This window comes from Hemitrygon akajei, chromosome 2 (genome assembly GCF_048418815.1).
Source record: "Hemitrygon akajei chromosome 2, sHemAka1.3, whole genome shotgun sequence".
Classification (NCBI taxonomy): Eukaryota; Metazoa; Chordata; class Chondrichthyes; order Myliobatiformes; family Dasyatidae; genus Hemitrygon; species Hemitrygon akajei.
The window spans coordinates 171029269-171054314 of record NC_133125.1 but is presented as its reverse complement, the minus strand read 5'-3'; the positions used below and the strand labels follow the sequence as shown (position 1 = coordinate 171054314).

The 25046-nt window shown below is 49.4% G+C and overlaps 1 protein-coding gene across 2 annotated transcripts in view; it reads right to left on the bottom strand.

Annotated features, from left to right (window-relative positions):
* gtf2h4 (general transcription factor IIH, polypeptide 4) overlaps positions 1-25046 on the bottom strand; it is a 137691-nt gene that overhangs the window by 34205 nt on the left and 78440 nt on the right. For both annotated transcript variants that reach the window (XM_073032356.1, XM_073032347.1), the window contains exons 7-9: positions 11302-11390; positions 7594-7702; positions 2924-2992 (exon numbers count right to left, since the gene is read on the bottom strand). In XM_073032356.1, coding sequence (XP_072888457.1) covers positions 2924-2992; positions 7594-7702; positions 11302-11390 — 267 coding nt within the window. The remainder of the gene's footprint in view (positions 1-2923; positions 2993-7593; positions 7703-11301; positions 11391-25046) is intronic.

Sequence of the window (25046 nt, the reverse complement as noted above, 5' to 3'; positions counted from 1 at the left end):
TCCTCAAGCCAGCCCCACCATTACGATCATCAGTTGCTCTTCTGTGCCAGCACCCCACAGTTCAACGTATCCACCTTGCCAAGGACGTAAAGCCCCACCACTATTTTATTCATTTCTATCTTCATATTGATACAAACATCCTTGCTGTCCATTTTCCACCCATGGATTCTGCCTCTCCTGCCGAATTCCTCCAGCATCTCGTTCAGTGCTCCAGATTCCAGCTTCTGCAGTGTCTTCTGTCGACTCCACCGTGTCGGGCCCCCTTTCGGCCCTTTCATATTCCAAGAAGATTACTCATTCTTCTAAATTTCAAAGAATACGAATAAAATTTCCTCAGCTGTTCTTAGAGGACAAGCATCCCAGAAAGTGCCCAAAGGAGTTTCTTCCGGACCGTCTCCAATGCTGGTATTCCAAAACATTGATATCTGAGGAAGGAAGTGACTCCTCTCTTTTACCTTCCGTTTTCAACCTGCTCGCTGGTCTTGGGGCAGAGGTCAATCCCAAGTGGGGTTTGACAGGCAGCTGTCGGGACACGATCCTCTTGACCAGTTTCAATTCCCCATCCTTGCTCCACGTGGCTCCAGCCACACCAACAGAAAGACCACAGGGTATAGGAGCAGGGTGAGGCCACTCAGCCCATTGAGTCTGTTCCACTATTCAATCTTGGTTGACATTATCTTGCTCAACCTCATTCTCCCCGTAGCCTTTGTCATTCTCACTACTCTGGGATTCAACAGCCCTCCACTTTAAATATATACCAATAACTAGGCCCTCACAGCCATCGGTGGCAATGAATTCCAGATTCACCGCCCTCTGGTTAAAGAAATTCCTCCTCATCTCTGTTCTAAAGGGATGACCTTCTATTCTGGCTGTGTCCTCTGGTCGCAGTCTCTCTCACTAAAGCAGACATCCGCGAAGAGCAACTATTGTCCTGTTTGGAGAGACAGTGTGCAAAGGAGATATATAAATGCAATTGATTCACCAGGCAAACAATCACTTCCCCAGAGGCAAAGCGGCGTGTGGCAGGTGTGGAGATTAATTTTCAGTCATCTGATCAGAAGCACTCAGAGTTCTGGCAGGACAAGAGTGCTGACAGCTGGACAACTTCAAAAGGACGCGTGGCAGACACAGCTCGAATTAATGCTTTTCAAACTGGCCCTAATCGATGTTAATCAGTTCCAGCAATTGAATTATACAAGAGCTGGTAGCAATCGATCGAGGGAATGTAAATCCCCCAGGAAACCACATTCACAACAAGGCTTGGGCTTCCAATATGCGTCGTTGGAATCTCTCTAAACCTCAGGTCAATTTTCCCATCTTATTACCAGTTCCCTTCTCCACACCTCACTGTTTCCTCTCACCTCCCACCCCTCATCTCACCCTCCTCTCATTTCAGCCCCTCTCCCTCTCTCTGTTTCACCACACACCCTTCTCTTCAACCCCCACCCCACCTCTTTTGCCTCTCTCTCACACTCTGTCATCTTCAACTTACCCTCCCCTCTATCTCTCTCTTTCATCTCACCCTTGTCTCTTTCTCACACCCACCTTGCCCCGTCCTCTCTCAAACCCATCTTACCCTCGTCTCTGTCTCATGCTCACCTTACCCCCATCTCCCTCTCACTCCCACACCCTTTCTCATCTTACCCTCACTTTACCCTCCCTTCCTCACTCCCATCTTACTCTCTCACTGCCTCATGCTCACCTTAGCCTTGTCTCTTTCTCCACTCCCACCTTACTCCCCTCACTCACTCCTCTTACCCTCTTTTTCCTACCTTAGCCTCCTCTCTATTCTCTCACTCCCACTTCATCTCCCCCACCCTATTCCACCAGCCCCCTTCTCTCAACCCCTCTCCCAAGGCATCTCTCACACCTTCACATCCTCTCTCTACACCCCTCATCCCCTCGCTTACTGCATCCATCACCTCCTTCTCTCCCACTGTCCCTACCCTCCCCTCTCACCCATTCCCACCGCACCATCCCCACCTTCCCCTCTCACTGATTCTAAATGCACCATCTTCCCACTCTCCCCTCACCCATTCCCACCGCACCATCCCAACCTTCCTCTCTCATCGATTCCCACCGCACCATCCCCACCTTCCCCTCTCACCGATTCCAAACGCACCATCTTCCCACCCTCCCCCCTCACCCATTCCCACCGCACCATCCCCACCTTCCCCTCTCACCGATTCCAAACACACTATCTTCCCACCCTCCACCCCACCCTCCCCCTCACCCATTCCCACCGCACCATCCCCACCCTCCCCTCTCATCGATTCCAAACGCACCATCTTCCCACCCTCCACCCCACCCTCCCCCTCACCCATTCCCACCGCACCATCCCCACCCTCCCCTCTCATCGATTCCAAACGCACCATCTTCCCACCCTCCACCCCACCCTCCCCCTCACCCATTCCCACCTTCCCCTCTCATCGATTCCAAACGCACCATCTTCCCACCCTCCACCCCACCCTCCCCCTCACCCATTCCCACCGCACCATCCCCACCCTCCCCTCTCATCGATTCCAAACGCACCATCTTCCCACCCTCCACCCCACCCTCCCCCTCACCCATTCCCACCGCACCATCCCCACCTTCCCCTCTCACCGATTCCAAACGCACCATCTTCCCACCCTCCCCCTCACCCATTCCCACCGCACCATCCCCCACCCTCCCCTCTCACCGATTCCAAACGCACCATCTTCCCACCCTCCCCCTCACCCATTCCCACCGCACCATCCCCCACCTTCCTCTCTCATCGATTCCCACCGCACCATCCCCACCTTCCTCTCTCACCGATTCCCACCGCACCATCCCCACCTTCCCCTCTCACCGATTCCAAACGCACCATCTTCCCACCCCCCACCCCACACTCTCTCTTCCAGCCGTGGGTACGGTGCGCTGTGCCACGTGACAGATCACTCACCTTCCCCAGCGTGGAGAAACTGAGCTGGAACACAAAGGACAGGATCTCAACCAGGTCCATATTTCTGGACTAGAGGGTAAAGAGAATGGGAGCATTAGCATTGTCATACAGTGCAGAATCAGCCCAACTCACTCCTACTGACCAAGCTTGTCACTTCGCTGTAAGTTCACACATATCCCTCTGAACCCTCCCTGTCCAAACCGTAACTGTACCCACCTCTACCCCTTCCCTCTGACAACTCTTTGCATATACATACCACCCTCAATGTGGAAAACCCTGCCCCTGAGGTCCCATTTAAATCTGTCCCTCTCTCACCTCAGTACCCCCTAATTTTAACTCCCCTGCCCATGGGACCAGCATGATTTTATAACCCACTTGATGCCCTTCACTCCAGTGAAAACAACCCTCCTTACAATCTAAGCTCTCCAGACTCGGCTGTTGCCTGCACCTAGAACTAACCCTGCCCCTCCTGATACCCTCCCACAGAAGCTGGTCAGTTCACCAAAAGATATGGGACCAGAGGGTGGTGAACCTGTGGAATCTGTTGTCACAGATGGCTGTGGCAGCCAAGTCGTTGGGTATATCTAAAGCGATTAAAACATAAAAGCAATGATATTATGCTGAGACCTTATAAAGCATCAGTGAGGCCTCACTTGGAGTAGTGAGAGCAGTTTTGGGCCCCTTATCTAAGGTAGGATGTGCTGACATTGGAAAGGGTACAAAGGAGGTTCTCGAGAATGATTCCGGATTGAACGGCTTGTCACACGAAGAGAGTTTGATGGCTTGGGGCCTCTACTCGCTGCAATTCAGAAGAATGAGGGGTGACCTGTTGAATGTTGAAAGGCCTCAATACCAGGGATGTGGAGAGGATGTTTCCTGTAGTGGGGGAGTCTAGGACCAGAGGACACAGATAGAGTGGATGTGGAGAGGATGTTTCCTGTAGTGGGGGAGTCTAGGACCAGAGGACACAGATAGAGTGGATGTGGAGAGGATGTTTCCTGTAGTGGGGGAGTCTAGGACCAGAGGACACAGATAGAGTGGATGTGGAGAGGATGTTTCCTGTAGTGGGGGAGTCTAGGACCAGAGGACACAGATAGAGTGGATGTGGAGAGGATGTTTCCTGTAACACAAAGGACACAGCCTCAGAATAGAAGGGCATCCTTTCTTTATTCAGAGAAGGAGGAATTTCTTTATCCAAAGGGTGGTGAATCTGTGGAATTCTTTGCCACAGGCAGCGGTGGATACCAAGTCTTTCTGTATATTTAAGGCAGAGGTTGATGGAGGTTCCTGAAGGGATACGGGGAGAAGGCAGCAGATTGGGGCTGAGAGGAAAATTGGATCAGCCTTGATGAAATGGCAGAGCAGACTTGATGGGCCAAATGGCCTAATTCTGCTCTTATAACTTATGGTCTTATGGAGGTTGATCGGTTCTTGATGAGTTAAGGTGTCGAGGAGAAGGCAAGAGAAATAGGTTGAGAGTGAAAATAAATTCAGCCTTGATCGAATGATGGAGCAGGCAGGAAACGTACTGGGAAGATGGCAGAAGGACTGTTGCTTGTAGATTTGCAGAAACCCCTTACAGCTGCCAGTTTGACTGTGAAACATACTGACAGTCAGTTTTTGGACCTGCAAAGTTCACATTCCATTCCGCCCCCCACCCATCACAGATGTCGCTCAATCCACTGAGATCCTCCGGCAGATTGTGTGTTGCTCCAGACCTCAGAGACTGTGGTCCCTGGTGTCTCTGTTGGTGGGATTGCACAACTGCACAGCTTCACCTCATATGGTAGCGATTTATTACTTTCTTCAGGATAGACAGTGGGCAGTGATCAGAGGCAGGAACCCAGGCTGAATTTCCATCTCTGCTCCCTGAAATGCCACAGCCAGTTCTAAAGAAAGAAAGGTTTTGCAGACTTCCTCCATCTGGCACGACTCCTGGACCTCTGGCCATCATTAACAGGAGATTCAAGATTGTTTACTGATATTCTTCAACACGAGTGTAAAGGAGAATTTAATGTTTCTAACTCCAGATCCAATGCAAAATAAGTATAAAGAACAGAATAAAAAACAGAATAAATATAAATACATAGACTATCTTGCATAAAGTGACACTAGGCACAGGAGTATCTGGGCATAAAGTGATTCTGACAGGAAATTATAGTGTTGGTGGGGTGGGTTAATGGGTGGAGCTTTAGGCAGGTAATTGTTTATTAGTGGTCCTAGCGTGGGTGCTGTGCAGTCTCTTCCCCAATGGGAGTGGGACAAACAGTCCATAAGCAGGGTGACTGGGACCCTTCATGATATTGCTGGCCTTTCTTTGGCACCCTTCTGTATACACGTCCTGAATGGCAGGCAGACTGGTGCTGGTGATGAGCTGGGCCATTTTAACTACCCGTCGTAGAGCCATCCTGTTGCATTGGACTGATTGTAGCAGCCAATTCACATATAATACTCCCACAAAGAGTACGTCTGCTTTTTGTTCAGTGTTGTTGGTTTGGGAATGTGTACTGCACCGGGGGCACTGAGCAGAACGTCCTTGGGTTTTACATTGATGGAGTCATACAGGAAATAACACACAAAATGCTGGAAGAACTCAGCAGGTCAGGCAGCATCTACAGAAATGAATAAACCGTCAATGTTTCAGGCTGAGACCCTTGCTCAGGATTTCTAGCATCTGCAGAATCTCTTGTTTATAAAGGAAATAGGCTCCTCAGCCCCCTCGACACTGACCACCAAGACCCATTCCATCTTAAACTAATCCCATTTCTTCTTCTCACATTTGCATCGATGCAGGATTCCCTAGAGGTTAACTGGCAAGTTGAGTCTGCAGTATGGAAGGCAAATGCAAACTCAGCATTCATTTCCAGAGGACTCAAATCTAAGAGCAAGGATGCAGCTTTGAGCCCCATGTGCTGATGTTGGAGATGGTCCAGAGGAGGTTTGGAATGGAAGACAAAGGAGCCGTCAGCAAGACCAAGGAAAACAGAGGTCCATGTGCCAGTCCTCACTGGAGGATCAGAGGTGGAGAGGGTCAGCAACTTTTAATTCCTCGGTGTTATCATTTCAGGGGATCTGCCCTGGGCCCAGCACGTAAGTGCAATTACGAAGAAAGCACGGCAGCTCCTCAGCTTCCTTAGGAGTTTACAAGGATGTGGCATGACATCTCAAGCACTGACAAACTTCTATAGATGTGTGGTGGAGAGTGTATCGACTGACTGCATCACAGCCTGGTATGGAAACACCAATGCCCTTGTACATAAAAACATACTAGAAGTAATGGATAGGGCCCAGTCCATCATGGTTAAAGCCCTCCTCACCACTGAGCACACTTACACAGAGCATCCATCATCACAGACCCCACCACCCAGGACACGCTCTCTTCTCGCAGAGCAGCCTCAGGACCCACACCACCACATTCAGGAACAGTTGTTACCCTTCAATCATCAGGCTCCTGAACCAAAGGAGATAACTTCACTTGCCCATCATTGAAACATTCCCACAACCTATAGACTCACTTTCAAGGACTCTTCATCTCGTGCTCTGGATATTTATTGCTGATTTATTTATTATTTCTTTCTTTTTGTATTTGCACAGTTTGTTGTCTTTTGCACACTGGTTGAATGCCTAAGTTGGTGCGGTCTTTCATTGATTGTATTATGGTTATTATTCTATTACGGATTATTGAGAATGCCTGCAAGAAAATGAATCTCAGGGTTGTATATGGTGACATATATTTACTTTGATAATAACTTGACTTTGAACTTTGAAAGGGTTAACCTATGAGAAGCATTTGATAGCTCTGGGCCTGTACTCACTGCAGAATGAGGACAGATCATTGAAACCTGCTGAATAGCGAAAGACCTGGATAGAGTGGATGTGGGGAGGATGTTTCCTATAGTGGGTGAGCCTAGGACCAAAGGGCAGAGCCTCAGAATATAAGGATGTCCTTTTGGAACAGAGATGAGGAGACAACTCATTGGATATATTTAAAATGGAGGCTGATAGGTTCTTGATTAGTAAGGGCATCAAAAGGGACGGAGAAGAGGTAGGAGAATGGGCTTGAGAAGGAAAATAGATCAGCCATGATTGAGTGGTGGAGCAGACTTAATGGACTGAATGGTCTAATTCTGCTCTGATGTGTTCAGCTCTCTCCAGATTCTACCCCTCACCTACATATCGGGGGCAATCTGCCAGCCTGAACAGTTCAGCACAGGAACAGCCCTTCAGACCACAGGATGTGAAATATCGGCTTTAACCCCTCAGTGTCACGCCATAACCCACCATCACTCCAAATTACAGCTGCAGAACCCCTTCCACTTTCTTCAGAGTAAACAGTGAGAGAGAGAGGGAGTAATGGGGAGGGAGGGGTAGGGAGGGGGACAGGGAGAGAGGAAGGAGAGCAGAGAGGGAGGGAGGAAGAGAAAGAGGGAGTGGGGAGAGAGAGTGGGGAGGGAGGAAGATATGGAGGAGAAAGGGGGAGAGGGGGTATCAATGGGGGAGGGAGATGGGAGGGGGGAAAGAGGGGGTAGAGGGGAGGGGTGGTAGGGAAGGGGTGCAGGGGGAGAGGAAGAAAAGAATGAAAAAAGAAAGCAGGAGTAAGAGAGAGAGATAAAGTTTCACAGGGTGACAGAGTCACCTGGCTCAGTGACCATTCTCGACCTCAGTTTTACCTCGGCTGTTTGGAGGTACTGTAACATGAAGTACCAGAGCTGGGACGAGGTATCGAGCAGGAGGAACTGGAACCCTGCGGACGTGATGCACGGAGCCTCCGTCCCTTCACTGCAAGAGACAGAATGAAGCCGAACATTACATTACAGCACGGAAAAATGCGGCAACTGGTACAAGCAATCCAACATGAATTCCTACAGCTCAGTAAAATTAATTAAGAATTAAGATGCAATGAGAGTTTAGCACAAACAGCTTTAGCCAAATATCAAAACAGATATTTGGCCAAAGTTGAAAGAAAACTGGATTTAATGTTGACGGTGAGAGAATTCAGAATTCAAATGAAGAAGGTACCGAGGGAATCCTCATTCTGTTGGGATTGTTAGTCCATCTCCTGTCCTGGCCCTGGGAGGGTTGTGAGTGTCGATGGAGTGTTACTCTGTGTTTGATCAGACAGGTGGAGAGGAGATGTGTTTTGCATCTCCAGGGCAGCAGGGTAGCGCAGCAGTTACTGCCAACACCTCACAGCTCCCGCCACCCTGGTGCAGTACTGCACATCCAACACGCAGTTGGATTCCAGTGGTTTCCCCCCACTGGGAAATAAGGAGACAAGGAATGGGGCTAATAGAATTGTGTTAAGTATTTAACCCATGCTGTCCCTGTTCTGGGAGTAGGTGATTGGACTGTATAGACAGCTTTATTCTGTATTTAACCCATGCTGTCCCTGTTCTGGGAGTAGGTGATTGGACTGTATAGACAGCTTTATTCTGTATTTAACCCATGCTGTCCCTGTTCTGGGAGTAGGTGATTGGACTTGTACAGACAGCTTTATTCTGTATTTAACCCATTCTGTCCCTGTTCTGGGAGTAGGTGATTGGTCTGTATAGACAGCTTTATTCTGTATTTAACCCATTCTGTCCCTGTTCTGGGAGTGCGTGATTGGACTGTATAGACAGCTTTGTTCTGTTTTTAACCCATTCTGCCCGTCCTGGGAGTGCGTGACTAGGCAGCATAGAGAGGAAGCTTTGTTCTGTATTTAACCTATGCTGCCCCTGTCCTAGAAGTGTGTGATAGGACAGTATAGACAGCTGAGTTCCGTATTTAAATTATTCTGTCCCTGTCCTGGGACAGTGAGAGTGAGCAGCACAGAGAAGAAGCTTTATTCTCTTCGTGACACATGCTGTCCTGCTCCTGATCCCAGTAGTATGATGATGAGACAAAGCAGAGCGACCCTTACTCTGTGTTCACCCGAAAATGGGTGGAATCTCCAACGACGAGAACAGACAAGGCTTTGCTTTCCACCCCCATCAGGAGTGAGCCCAGCTGGGTAGAAGCTTATGCCTGCCGTGGGCGTTGGGACAGGGTCAGGGAAGCTGGGAGAGCTTGGCTGCTTGTGACAGGACTGATAATTAATGTGGCCACTTTCCTCTGCTCCCTCTCCACCTGCCAAGCCTGCTAACTGGCTTCTCAAGGTTGACGATCACAGAAACTTTCTGCACGTTTCCCCCATCTGCCACTCCCTAACCATGCTCACACTGTCAATGTGTCAACTCTGACAGATTTATCTTGATCCTCCTTGTCATAACAGTATCAGATAACCTCAAGGACAATTATATTTTATCTTGTGTTACATCAACCAGCAGGGCCTCATAAATTAAATGCCATGGATGTCTGTTTGTGTATCACCCGGTCCCAGAGGGAGAGAGGACAGTGTGACCCACTGCCCCACCCGGTCCCAGAGGGAGAGAGGACAGTGTGTGACCCACTGTCACACCCAGTCCCAGAGGGAGAGGATAGTGTGTGACCCACCACCCCACCCGGTCCCAGAGGGAGAGAGGACAGTGTGTGACCCACCGCCCCACCCGGTCCCAGAGGGAGAGGATAGTGTGTGACCCACCACCCCACCCGGTCCCAGAGGGAGAGAGGACAGTGTGTGACCCACCGCCCCACCCGGTCCCAGAGGGAGAGGATAGTGTGTGACCCACCACCCCACCCGGTCCCAGAGGGAGAGAGGACAGTGTGTGACCCACCGCCCCACCCGGTCCCAGAGGGAGAGAGGACAGTGTGTGACCCACTGCCCCACCCAGTCCCAGAGGGAGAGGACAGTGTGTGACCCACTGCCCCACCCGGTCCCAGAGGGAGAGGACAGTGTGTGACTCACTGCCCTACCCAGTCCCAGAGGGAGAGGACACTGTGTGACCCACTGCCCCACCCAGTCCCAGAGGGAGAGAGGACAGTGTGTGACCCATTGCCCCACCCTGTCCCAGAGGGAGAGAGGATAGTGTGTGACCCACTGCCCCACCCAGTCCCAGAGGGAGAGAGGACAGTGTGTGACTCACTGCCCCACCCAGTCCCAGAGGGAGAGAGGATAGTGTGTGACCCACTGCCCCACCCAGTCCCAGAGGGAGAGAGGATAGTGTGTGACCCACTGCCCCACCCAGTCCCAGAGGGAGAGAGGATAGTGTGTGACCCACTGCCCCACCCAGTCCCAGAGGGAGAGAGGATAGTGTGTGACCCACTGTCACACCCAGTCCCAGAGGGAGAGAGGATAGTGTGAGACCCACCACCCCACCCGGTCCCAGAGGGGGAGAGGACAGTGTGTGACCCCCTGTCACACCCGATCCCAGAGGGGGAGAGGACAGTGTGTGACCCACCGCCCCACCCAGTCCCAGAGGGAGAGAGGATAGTGTGTGACCCACTGCCCCACCCAGTCCCAGAGGGAGAGAGGATAGTGTGTGACCCACTGCCCCACCCAGTCCCAGAGGGAGAGGACAGTGTGTGACCCCGTCACACCCGATCCCAGAGGGGGAGAGGACAGTGTGTGACCCACTGTCACACCCGATCCCAGAGGGAGAGAGGACAGTGTGTGACCCCGTCACACCCGATCCCAGAGGGGGAGAGGACAGTGTGTGACCCACTGTCACACCCGATCCCAGAGGGGGAGAGGACAGTGTGTGACCCACTGTCACACCCGGTCCCAGAGGGAGAGAGGACAGTGTGTGACCCACTGCCCCACCCAGTCCCAGAGGGAGAGAGGACAGTGTGTGACCCCCTGTCACACCCGATCCCCGAGGGAGAGAGGACAGTGTGTGACCCACTGTCACACCCAGTCCCAGAGGGAGAGGATAGTGTGTGACTCACTACCCCACCCCATCTCAGAAGGGGGAGAGGACTGTGTGTGTGAACTGAGAGCCACGACCCCACCCTGAATTAGTGTCGTGGCCAACAGGCCTGCCCTCCCAGCAGGGGCTGTTCTGATATCACAGCAGGAATCCCGCTCATCCACCCTGGGTGCGAGCCGATACCATTTGGGGTGGTGCCACACTGGTGTGGATTGTGTAAGCCCTCTCTCACTCCACGCTTTCTACGTTAACACAGCCCTGATGATCTCTCAGGGTCCCAATATACGCACACAGCCTCTTAACGCTGTTGGAAGGCTGCTCCGTGGGACGTCAGAGAGTCAGTGAATGTGTCAAACAACATTTCCAGATGGCTCTTGCTGTGAAAGCTCAGCCTTGGAGTGACACTCGTCCCTCGGCTCAGCCTCCAGAAGAGAGAGCCGTGAGCGACAGCACTTCTCCGGGGCGTCGCTCAGACAACAGGACTCCCACCCACGACTCCTTTCTGTCCCCGTGCCTCTGGGAGAGCTGGAGGTCCTGGTTCGACCGCCGCTGGGATTGGGGGCAAATCCTCTGCAAAGCTGCGCCACTCACCCCTTCATGAGTCCGGCCTGAATGAGGAGCTGAGCCAGGTCCTGACTGACCGCTGCGCTGGGAGAGCCCACCATGAAGTGCAGAATGACCTGGAAAAGGCACAAGAGGCCGTGAAACTTCTGCAGACCCACTGTCGGAAGCACCCTGACACACGAGGCCCTGCGGATGCTGGAGATCTGCAGCATCACCAAAACTACTGGAGGAACTCAGCGGGTCAGGCCACATCTGTGGAGGGAAATGAACAGTAAACGTCTCGAGCCTGGGCCTGAAACATTAACCACTCACATCCCTCCAGAGGTACAGCCTGAGCCGCTGAGTTCATCCAGTATTCAGAATGTATCGCATCCTGACTGGTCACATCAAGATCAAAAACCGTTTGTTATCACTGACTTATGTGACATGAGACATACTATAAATAACAAAGGTAAATAAATAATGCAACAGAAAAATGAAGTAATGTCCACGGGTTCAGGGACTGATGGCGGAGGGGAAGAAGCTGTTCTTGGATCACTGAGTGTGGGTCTTCAGGCTCCCTGATGGGAGCCCCCAGTGGTGAAGGCCCTCAGTGATGGACGCTGCCTTTTTGAGGCACAGCCTCCTGAAGACGGGCTCAACAGTAGGGAGGGCAGCGCTCTGATGGAGATGCTGAATCCACAACCCTCTGCAGCCTCTTTCGATCCTCTGCACTGGAAGTGTGATGGAGCTAGTCAGAATCATAAGACCATAGCTATAGAATTAGGCCATTTTTCTTCATGGAACATCCAATTTTCCTCTCAGCCCCAATCTCCTGCCTTCTTCCTCTATTCCTTCATGTCCTGACCAATCAAGAATCTATCAACCTCTGCCTTAAATAAAGATTTGGCCTCCACAGCTCCCTGTGGCAAAGAATTCTACAGATTCACCAGTCTCTGGCCACTGGAAGGTACAGCCATTCCAACGCACAGAAATGCAAGAGGCTGCGGAGAGTCGTGGACACAGTCCTCCCCACCGCTGACAACATCTACAGGAGGTGCTGTCTTCAAGGATCCCACCACCTGGGCCGTGCCCTTTTCTCACCACTCCCATTGGGCCGGGAGTACCAATTACCAAGTCCCAGTTACCGTTGAGCATAAGTTATGTGTGTTGTCTGAACCCACGTACCTCTGATGCTGCATCAGGCAAGTTTTTCATTGTGTTAATACCCACTGGAAGGGGGCTAGCCCCCTGGGCCACTGGACAAGTTTACAAGCCACGTGTTCCCATCTCTCATCTCCAAGTCCCCCAAATCAGGGCTGTAATATTCCCATGAGCCAGACAGCCCCCAAATTGAAAACGTGGCGGGGAACGGAGAATTCCCTCATGGCAGAAGATGCCTGCGGCCCTGACAGCAGCTGGTAAATCAATCCTGCCAGTCTCCCAAACACTTGGTTGTACTTCGTAACCTGGGAGCACGTGTGTGATAAGAATAGAAATACTCAGCAGGTCAGGCCCCAACTGCCTCTGACCAGCTCCGAAGAAGGGCTTTCGCTCCAAAATGTTAGCTTTGTTTTACCTCCCTTGGGTGCAGCCCAACTTGCTGTGTATTTCTGGAACTTCCTAATTCCAGAACCCAGAGCTTTGTACTTTAATTTTTAATGAACACTGATAGCCTCAACCACCAGGCCATCACTGTCAGTTACAAACCGGGATGTCCTTGTAAAAGCAAATTATGAGCTGACTGGAGTGCAGAGTAAATGCTGGAAAAGCACAAGGATAAAAAATGGTGTCTTCTCTCTCTCTACCAAGCAACAACCAACAGACCAACTCAACCAACCTGTTGTTTCCTGCACCACAAAAATGTTTCGCTGGTCCCAAGAGGATGCGACTTGCCGCCACAGCAAGCAGTCGAGGGGGATGGTGAAGGTAACATTTAAGGGAAGGCTGGATGAGCAAATGAGGCAGTTGAATTAGATGAGAATAGACAGGAGGATATAAAAAAGCAATAATAGGATGGATAGTTTCTTTCCTCAGGGTGGAAATGACATACTGTACATAATAGAGCACAGCTGTAAGGAGAGAGGGGGAAGTTTAAAGGTGGGTTTACCAGGCAATTTTTTAAAATGTATACAAGGAGTGGTAGGAGCTTGGAACTTGGTGCCAGAAGAGGTTGTAGATGTAGATACAATAGTGACATCTCAGAGGCTCACGAACAGGCAGAATGGAGGGACACGGACCATGTGCAGGGAGGTGGAATTAGATAGGCACGTGGGAGGAAGAGCTTGTTCCTGTGCTGTACTGTACTGCTGGACAATCTACGAGGGACAAGAGGAACACAAATACACTGCTTTTGACAGAGAGACTTGCTTCTGTGCTCCATCATGAAAGGTGCTGAGGTTGAGAGGCCTGACAGCTGAAAGTGCGGACATCACCAGAAGCTGGCCTTGGTCCAACCAGGTTGATGCCACAGCCAAGAAAGCCCATTCATACCTCTACTTTGTCAGAAGCCAAAGAATTTCAGCGTGTTTCTGTCAACACTTACCAATTTTTATCTATCCACCATACTAAGCGTTCCATCTGCATGCATAATGGTTTGGAGTGAGTAGCGGTGAGGACCAAGGTTTGTTCAAGGGAGTCAGAGGGGCGCTTACAGGGCTGCTTTGTCTGGACAATACTCTGGGACTTATCTACGAATACGCCACAGCCGGTCACCGACTTCATCGAGAGCTGCGTGGACGAGTCCGTGTCCTCAAGCACATACCAGACATACCCAGATCACAAGCCGTGGATGAATCAGGAGGTTTGTAGTCTGCTGAGGACGAGACCCATAACTGCCATAGCTGCCTCAATGACCGTCACCCAGTGGCACTCACTTCTGCTCTGACCAACTGCTTTGAGAGGTTGGTCATGACTAGAATCAACTCCTGCCTAAACAAGGACCCAGACCCACTGAAATTTGCCTATTGCCAAAATAGGGCTAGAGCAAATGCAATCTTACTCGCTCTCCACTCAGCCTTGGACAACAGTAATACCTACTACAGGCTGCTGTTTATGGACTACGGCTCAGCATTCAACACAATCATACCCCTAGTTCTGATCAACAAGCTCCAAAGCCTAGGCTTGGCTTCAACTCCCTCTGCAACTGGATCCTTGACTTCCTCACCGGATCAGAAATGACATCTCTTCCTTGCCGACAGTCCACTGGTGCAGCTCCAGCATATGTGCCCAGCTGACCATTCTGCCCTCTATAGATCCATGACTACGTGACCAGGCACAGCTCAAACGCAATCTATAAGTTTATGTGCTCAGCTGACCATTCTGCCCTCTATAGGTCCATGACTACGTGACCAGGCACAGCTCAAACGCAATCTATAAGTTTATGTGCTCAGCTGACCATTCTGCCCTCTATAGATCCATGACTACGTGACCAGGCATAGCTCAAACGCAATCTATAAATTTGCCAATGAAACGACTATTGTTGGCAGAATTTCAGATGATGAAGAGGAGGCGTACAGGAACGAGACAGGCCAGCCGGTTGAGGGGTGTTACAACAATAACCTTGCACAAAATGTCTGTAAGACCAAAGAATTGATTCTGGACATCAGGAAAGGGAAGTTGAGAGAACACACACCAGTCCTCATCGAAGGATCAGCAGCAGAAAGTGTGAGCAGTTTCATGTTCCTGGCTGTCAACGTCTGAGGACCTATCCTGTGTCCAACATATTGATGCTATGACACAGAAGGAACTGCTGTGATTTTATTTCATAGGAGTTTGAGTCACCAAAGACTCTCATAAATTTCAACAGATGTACCACAGAGAGCATTTTAACTGGTTGCATTACCATCTGGTTTAGAGGGGCCACTCCAGAGGACTGGAAAAAAACTGCAGAAAGTTGTAAACTCTGCCAGCTCCAGCATGGGCACTAGCCTCTCCAGCACTGAGGACACCTTTCAATGGAAATACCACAAGGAAGCATCCATCATCCAGGACATGCCCTCTTTTCCTTGCTATCAACAGGGGGGAGGTACAGGAGCTTGAAGATACATATTCAACGCTTCAGGAATAGCTTCTTCCCCCTACCATCCAATTTTTGAAGGGACAATGAATCCTGAAAACTACCTTGTTTTGTTTTGCTCTCTTTTTGCACTACTTAATTTATATTTTTTTTATTGATTTATATATTTCTTACTGCAATTTATAGTTTTAAAATAATTATTATTGTGAGGTGCAGCTACCTCAAGCTCATGGGCTGAGTTAACCCTCTCCGCCTCCTCTCCTTCAGTGCTGTGGACCACAAACTCACGAGCTGAGTTAACGCTCTCCTTCAGTGCTGTGGATCATAAGCTCATAAGCCTAGTGAACGCTTTCCACCTCTCTCCTTCAGTAACGTGGACCGCAAGCTCATAAACTGAGTTAATGTTTTCCTTCAGTAATGTGGACCGCAGGCTCACGAACTGAGTCAATGCTCCCCATCTCTCTCCTTCAGCACCGAGGACTCCGAGCTCACGTTTCCAAATGCAGCCACTCCACCTCTCTGGTTTCGGCGATTCTTGGCCCTCCCTGTCCCGACACTGCTCATCTGGTCCAGCCATTTCTGGGGAACGTCCTCCCAAACCACCAAACCCCACTCGATATGAACCCACATCTACTTGGAATTAGGTGATGAGCTGTGGGTCTCCCTCCTGTATCGGACTCTCGAACAGACCGCTTGTACGACAAAATGGACTCAGCCTGATAATCTACCTTATTATGATCTAACACCTTATCGTTTGCCTGCAATGCACTTCCTCCGCATTGTTACCGTTTTACCTTGTTCTAGCTCAGTACACTGTTTAATGAGCTGATCTGCATGAACGGTTGACAAGTCAAGCTTTTCACTGGATCTTGGCACAGGTGACACATAACAACCCAATGCCAATTCCAAAGCCCAACTGGAGAACCGCAGGGCACAGGACGTCCCTGCCGCCTAGTGCAAATGCTCACTCAGCACGCGGTCCTCAGCTCAGGTAATCCCCCAGCTTCGGCCACAAGGAGCAAGCCAGCCAGTCCGACCCAATCCTCACACAGCGCACTGCGCCTTAAAGGCTTAGAGGGCATCTGAGGAAGAGTTTTATCATTTAGAGGGTGGTTAGAATCTGAATGACTTGAAAAGGTGGTGTCTCAGAAAGACGATATCAATCAGTAAGGACCCAGACCGCCTAAGACGTGCCCTCTTCTCATTACTACCATCAGGGAGGAGGTACAGGAGCCTGAAGACACACACTCAACATTTTAGGAACAGCTTCTTCCCCTCCACTGTCAGATTTCCAAACGGTCCACAAACACCACCTCTCTACTTTGCTCTCTTTTTGTCCTCTTCCTTTACCTATTTCTTGTTGTAACTTGTAGAACATTTTTATGTCTTGCACTGAGCTGGCGCCGCAAAACAACTGATTTCCCGGCAGGTCAGTGATAATAAACCGGATTCTAGAACGCACTGGGTAGCGGAGGCAGAAACTCTCACAGCATTGACCAGTAACCAAGACAGTCCTGCGGACCACGAAACACTGGTGGACGGGATCAGTACAGATGTATGCTGGATAGCTGGCATGCATGCGATGGGTCGAAGGGCCTGTTTTGTGCTGCATCACTCTACAAGGCATATTCTTGCATCGAGGCCTGAGGGAGAATTTCAGTAAATGAAGCCAGGGATGACTGGTTTCAGCCCTGTGGAGAGGAGAGGGAATTTGCTCCCCTTGGTTCTGCAACTTCTACTACTGGGACGCATTAGGAGGAGCTTCGAGAGAGTGGACCAGAAATGCTTCCTCAGGTGCAGCAACACACACACACAAATGCTGGGGGAACTCAGCAGGTCAGGCAGCATCTGTGGAGGGAGATAAACAGTTGACGTCTTGGGTCGAGACTGTTCATCAGGAATGTTGCCAGAGAAAGAATAGTGAGGGCTAATAATTAGTAAATAGGGACGTGGACTGTGGAACAGGGTAGTGCAGTGGTTAGCACAATGCTCTACAGTACAGGCGACCCGGGTTCGATTCCCGCTGCTGGCTGTACGTTCTTCCCCTGAAATTGATCATTGTAAATTGTCCTGTGATTGGGCTAGGGTTAAATGCTGGGTGGTGCACCTCGAAGGGCATGGAGGGCCTTCTCCACACTGTATATCAATAAAATGAAAAATTAAAATAAATAAAACCACATGTAGACGTAGAGACATGGAATGCAGCAGTGACTCAGGAACTTCACCTGTTGTGTGTGCCCATTTACTGTAATGGAAAATTGGATTTGGATAGACCTGCGGATAACCTTTTTATCGGGACCTAATCTGCTACTTAATTAAGTCATGCTGTTATCGAAATGCAGTTTTACTGGTAATCTCGCCAGCTGAGAAAGTGCTCCTGTGATTAGGCTAGGATTATATCGGTGGACCGCTGGGCGGCGTGCAACGCACGGGGCTGGAAGAGCCTGTTCCGCACTGTACTTATAAATAAAAACTGTACCAAATTTAGGCTCAGGTACATCAGGTTCGACCGGTTTCATTGTGCACAGCAAAATTTTAATAAACCCCCTGTTATTAGACCACAACAGAGAAGCAGAATTAGGCCATTCAGCCCATCGAGTCTTCGCCATTCCAACATGGCTGATTTATTCTCCCTCTCAACACCATGTTCCTGCTTTCTCCATGCAAACTTTGACACCCCTATTGATCAAGACCTTATCGGCCTCTGCTATAAATATACCCAATGAGTTGGCCTGTACAGCTGCCTGTGGCAATGAATTCCACAGATTCACTACCCTCTGGCTAACAAAATTCCTCCTCATCTCCGTTCTAAAACTCTGAAGCTATTCCCTCTGATCCTAGATATTCCTTTTTAAACATTGACTACAGGTCATCCTTCAGCTTGCTCCCAATAGGATACTGAACCCACAACCTAGTCTTACTTTCAAGGACTCTACAACCCATGCTCTCAACATTATTTATTCATTATCTTGCTTTACTTGTAGTTGTTGCCTCATGCGCATTGGTCTTTTGCCCGTCTTTGCTGGTGTGAATTGTTCATCGATCCTATCGTGTTTCTTTGGATCTACTGTGAATGCCTGCCAAGAAAATGAATGTCAGGGTAGTATATGGCACCACTTTGATAATAAATTTAGTTTGAACTTTGGTGAGGATCCTGGCCTGAAACATTAACTGTTTATCGCTCTCCACAAATGCTGCCTGTCTTGCTGAGTTCCTCCAGGATTCTGTGTGTGTTGCTCAAAATTTCCAGCATCTGAAATCTGAAGAACCTCTTGTGTTTACAATGCACAGGTACAACACTCCCAACCTCTCCTCAGGCCCTCTAGTTCTGGCAGCATACACCCCTCTCTAATTCATTCACTGTCCTTTACAGTAATAGCAGTGATCTCCATTCCAATACACTCGCGGAGAGAATTGTTAACAGACATACTTTACTGATCCCGAGGGAAATTGGGTTTCGTTAGTCGCACCAACCAAGAATAGTGTAGAAATATAGCAATAATAATATAATAAGGCTTATAATCAGAATTTCACCCTAAACCATTAATGCCTTTGGGGCTCAGCTGTGGTTATTCCCTTTTAACAATCTACCAAAGGATGGTATTTCCTGGTGGCCGACCATTTTAATTCCTCTCCCCATTCCCGTTCAAGAGTTTCACAACAGCGGGGTAGAAACTGTCCTTGGGCCTGGTGGTAGATGCTTTCAGGCTTTTGTATCTTCTGCCCGATGGGAGGGGAGAAGAGAGAATGCCCAGGGTGGGTGGGTCTTTGATTATGCTGCCTGCTTTACTGAGGTAACGAGAAGAGTTGACAGAGCTCGTGGTGGAAACACAAGACACTGCAGACGCTGGAATCTGGAGCAACACACAAAGTGCTGGAGGATCTCAGTGGGTCAGTCAGCATCTGGGGAGGGAAACAGGCTGCCAAAGTTTTGGGTGGGTTGAGGCTGGAAAAAAAAAAGAGGGGCAATAGCCGACAAGTTCTTCCAGCAGTTTGCCTGTGCTATAGCTTCCAGCATCTGCCGGCTCTTGCGTCTCCCTTCTAGAGGAGAGGCTATTAATACATCACCCCAGTGAGATAAGTAACAGTGCAGACTAGCAGTCAGGGACTTTGCTGTTCTGTATGCCTTAGTGTCACACTGAGACACAGGAGGAGCTCCATGGTTTAAGATGTTAATACCAGCTACGTGCTGACAATTTATTATAGAACCTTGCAACCCCGAAGGAGGTCCAGCGTGCCTGTGCTGGTTCTTTGAAAGAGCTCACCAATTAGCACCACTCCCACGCTCATTCCCCACTGCTGTATATAACTCTACCCTCAGACAGTCAGAGAGCTCTCTTTCGGAAGGTCACTGCCAATTCTATATCCATTACCGCTTCACTGACGGAAAATAAAAAAAACTTCTGCAAGAAATCCAAAATAAACTGCTGGAAACACACTGCAAGCCAGACAGATTCTCAGTGTAGGGCAGGGGCTCCCAACCTTTATGCCATGGACCAATACCATTAAGCAAGGAGTTTGTGGACCCCAGCTTGAGAACCCCTGGTGTAGAGTCACACAATGTAGAAACAGGCCCTTCGGCCCACTGAGTTCATGCTGACCATTAGCCACCCCATTACACTTGTCCTTCAATTCCCGTCAACTCCCACCAGATATTGCCACTCACTGGTAGCAATCTCCAGCAGCCCAGTTACCCCTGACCTGGGAGCCTTTGGGAAATGGAGGGCAACTACAGCACCACACAGTCACACGAGAAAACCGCACACAGACAGTACGGGAGGTAGGTAACTGAAACAGCATCTTTCTTTCGATAGGTGTAGACTGGGTGACAATATTACCTGTTTTCATTACTGCATTTCTGACCACAATCCCATGAAAACAAGATGACACAGCAAGTAATAACATGGAACATTTGGAACTTCAGACAGTACAGCACAGTATAGACCCTTTGGCGCACAATGTTGTGTCGACTTTTTAAACTAAGATCACTTAAACCCTGCCTTCCCACTTAGCCCTCCACACACAAGCCTAACTAAGAGTGTATGAAGTGTCCTAATGTACCTGCTTCTACCAGCACCTTGGTGGCGTGTTCCATGCGTGTACCATGCTGTGTAAAAAACCTATTTCTGACATCTCCTCTATCATTTCCTCCAATCACCTTAAACTTACGGCTTTTTGTGATTAGCCGTTTCCACCTTGGGAAAAAGGCACTGGCTGTCCACTCTATCTGTGCCTCTTCTCACCTTGTACACCTCTATCAAGTCACCTCTCATCCTCCTTCACTCCAAAAAGCCCGAGCTCACTCAACCCCTCCTCATAAGACATGCTCCCTAGTTCAGGTATCATCCTGATAAGTCCCCTCTGCACCCTCTCTGAATCCTCCACGTTCTTCCTACAATGAGGCAACTGGAACTGAACACATCTGGGATTTAATCTCCTGGAGTAGGACCAAGTGGAGAGACATGAGGTTAAATGGGATGCTTTCAGGTGAGATGCTGAGCATAGTCTGCCCATCCTATGAGACATGCAGTGCCCCTCGGTCAACCTGCAGGATTAGCGATGAGGGATCCAAGGCACCAAATACCGAGATGAACTGGTTATTGACTTGCAGAATGACCCTTGCATTTGTCAGCACAACACTCACTGTGCATCAATTACCTTTCGAGAGGTCTCTGAGTGCTGTGTAAATGTAATTGTTGTCAAGTGCCTCCTTCACTGCACAGTGGGCATTTCATCGTCAAGGTCGCTTTAAGAGCGGCTGTGGTGATTGAGTGAGACTCGCAGTGAGCGACTGAAGGACAGTATTTACTGTGATCACAGTACCCTGTTGGACATTGGTCACGTAGAATACTGCAAGTCTGGTTCAGCGGTTCATTGGCGAGAGTGACGGTGGGGGAGCTGTGCTGCTTTGGTTGAAGCATAGACCAGACCCTCACGCCACGGTGTTGCCTGTTGCAGACGAGCGAGGCGATGTGGAAGAGAGCAGAGGCCTCTTTGGGGGCACTGGAACCTGTAATGGGTTGGGGGTGCCCCCCCCCCCCCACCCCCCCATTGGTACTGCCCTACAGTGTTTGCTCGATGGAAGACAAGCTGGACCAGGATAACATCCCATGCCACTCAGGGACTTGGGCTATAGTTTTTTTACTGTATGTTTTTTTCTGCTAACATAACTATGTGTTATGGTGTGCTGTCGGTACTGTGTTTTTCACCTTGGCCCCGGAGGAACGCTGTTTCATTTGGCTGTATTCATGTGTGTGGTTGAATGAAAATTAAACTTGAACTAGGCCTGCCTAAGCTTGGTATCAGTTTGGTTTATTATTGTCACATGTAGCAAGATTATAATGAATAGCTTGTCTTGCATACAGATCACATCATTACACTGTGCACAGAGCTAGGATAAAGTAAAATAATAACAACAAAGGATTAACGATACCAGAACTATGCTGTGCTGGTAAACTATAGTGCAAGGTAGGTGATGAGGCCAGCAGACCCTCTGATCGTACAAGAGGTCCATTCAAGAGTCTGGAAACAGCAGGGTAGAAGCTGTTCTTGAGCTTGATGGTACGTGCTTTCAGACTTTTGTATCTTCTGCCTGATGGGAGAGGGGAGGACAGAGAATTCCAGAGTGGGTGGGGTCTTCGATGGGGCTGCTGATTTACTGAGGCACTTGAGAAATTGAGAAATCCAGACAGAGTCCATAGAGGGGAGGCTGGTTCCTGTGATGTGCTGAGCCGTGTCCATAACCAACTCTCTGCAGTTTCTTGCGGTCATGTGCTGAGGATTTGCTAGAGATTGAATGCTTTCTGTGATGCATTGATGAAAATTAGTTGGAGTTGACAGGGATATGCTGAATTTCTTTAGCCTCCTGAGGAAGTAGAGGTATTAACGAGCTTACTTGGCTGTGACATCAACGTGGTTGGACCAGGACTGGCTATTGGAGATGTTCACATCAAGGAACCTGAAGCTTTCAAACCTCTCAACCTCAACACAATAAACAGAAGCACTTGTCCAACCCCCCACCCACTTTATGAAGTCATTGACCAGCCCAATTGTTGTCATGACACCAGGTCATTGGGTTGCCACTTCCTTGGAAACATCTCACTGGAAACTGCTGGGAAGCAGTAAAACTCGAGCTTTTGGAAGTTTGCTAGACAGTTATACGAGGGCACAGTTGTGATGCAATGTGGTCTCCTGCCATGGGCAAAATTCTATTGGTCCACCTTCCCACACGCTAGTACTCAACCTTGCTGGAGTACTCCAGCTGTGACTTATATCAGTTTAGTGCGGTTACTTAATTCTGTCTTCAGTCTTTCCTCTTGATAGCTACCATCCAATAATCACCCTCCCCCTCGCACTGGCTACCTCCCCTCTACTCTTTCAGTCCAGCTGGAGGTCTCGACCCAAAACGCTGACCTTCCATTTCCCTCCACAGGTAACGCCACATGATATAGGAGCAGAATCGGGCCATTCAGCCCATCAAGGCTGCTGCACCTTTAAATCATGGCTGATTTTTTTTGGCTCTCAAACTAATTTCCCCCGGCAACCCTTAACCCCCTTACCAATCAAGGGTTCATCAGTCTCTGCCCTGCACAGTCGTCTGTGGCAATGAATTCCCACAGATTCACCGGCCAAAGAAATTCCTTCTTGCCTCAGCTCTAAAGGGACGTCCTTTGATTCTGATGCTATGCATTAGTTTCTAGACTCTACAGCAAATGAACAAGTCCCCCCCCCCCCCCATGACCAGTTTATCCAGGCCTCTCAGAATTCAGTGGTTGCCTGATTCACTGAGTTCCCCCAGCAGTTTGTTTCTGTGCTCCAGATTCCAGCATCCGCATCCTCGTGTTTACTGTGTGTCCTTGTTGCAACTTTATCTGCTCACTTTATGGATCGATCTGTGTCCCTGCCTGGAGGCACTCACTCCCCTCCTCTCTGAAATTATGTCGATGACTTTCCTCTGGAAGTCATGCACACAAGATCATTTCTTGAGCAATTAATTAAATTCAAATTGTTCCCAACATCTTGCACTCTCCCTAAGACTTCGCCCTGGGTTTATGCAGATGCAAGGACATAATCTATAACATCACTGCGGGATGTCCTTACACTGATTAAATTTGGAACCTGACTGAAATTTCACACCTCAACCAAGGTCTCAACCTTGGTTCAGCGGTCACCTCTCTCGTTCGCTTGTCGAGAGTCTGGAGAGCTCCAGACACCAGTGAGCTTCAGAGAGCAGAGGGCAATATCTGGACCCACCCTCCCGGGGCAAAGTGTAGGATTGTTACTCTATTTAGGTAAACGGTAGACTCTCTCAGCACAGCACTATTGGGACCCTCACCATCAAGTACAAGCCCTCTTCTCGCACTACCGTGAGGGAAGAGGCACAGGAGCTTGAAGACCCACACTCAATGTTTTAGCAACAGATTCTTCCCCTCTGCCAACAGACTTCTGAATGGTCCCTGAACACCACCACAGTAGTCTTCTTTAACACTGCTTTTTTAAAAAAAAAATTGTAACTTTTGTCTTCCACCAGACTGTTGCCACAAAAACAACAAATTTCACGACATACAGTATGTCAGTGATAAGAAATCTGATTCTGAGAGGAACCCCTCCGAACCGCAGTCCATTCCTTATGCACGCACACCACCCTCCCCGGCCCTAGGACCACCAACATAGACTCCTGACCTCACAGTCCACCTCATCGTGAGCTTGCACCTCACTGTCTACCTGCACTGCACTTTTCCCGTAGCTGTTACACTTTACTTTTCCTTGTACTAACTCAAGGCATTGTGCAATGAATTGAACAGTATACAAGACAGGTTTTTCCACTGTACTTCAGTACACATGGGAATAACAAACCATTTCCAATTCCACCCACCCTCGGTGGCTCACAGAGCTCTGTGTACAAACTGGCTTAAGTCCTGATTGTCACAGTTAGTGTACAGTTCTGGGGGTGAGGGGGTGGGACGGTGTCCAGATTCTGTGTAACAACACAAAAATGCAAGATCTTGCCTTTCCCTCTCTTTTACACCTGTATTTCCAGGTTCCTGCTGCCTGTGGACTCTGTTACACACTTTGCCCAAACCTACACTCACCAGGATGCCTGTTTGTTACAAGTTACCAGGCAGCCAGGAGTGGGAACTAAGGCAAATCTGCTCCTTCTGCATCCAGAAGGTCAGGGCCGGAGAACATGTCAGATCCAGCACAAAGCCAAGGCCGGAGCCCCGGGCCCAAGAGGTTCAGCATGACCCTGATGACCCTCAGCAATGTTTTCAGGTGCCTTTCAGAAAGCATCACAGATCTGCCTGTGACTACAAGAACTTGTGGAGAATTGTGAACACAGCATCACGAAAACCAGCCTCCCCTCCGCTCAACAGGCACAAAATGCTGGAGGAGCTCAGCAGGCCAGGCAGCATCTGTGGGGAAAACGTACAGTCGACATTTCAGGCCGAAACCCTTTGGCAGGACTGGACTCTCCTCCATTCGCTCTGTCCACGCTCCTCACTGCTTTGGGAAAACCACCAATATAATCGTGGACCAATCCCACCCTGGACATTCCCTCTCCTTCCCCCCTTGTACCCTTCTGCCAAGGGCAGAATATACAAAAGCTAGATTGAACACCAGGTTCAAGGACAGCTTCTATTCCTCTGTTGTCAAGAACACCGAATGGTCCTTATACGCAGGAGGAATGCTTGATTTCTCAACCTATCGTGCCATGGCCCTTACACTCTGTCTACCTGCACTACACTCGCTCTGTAACTGCGACACTCTATCCTGT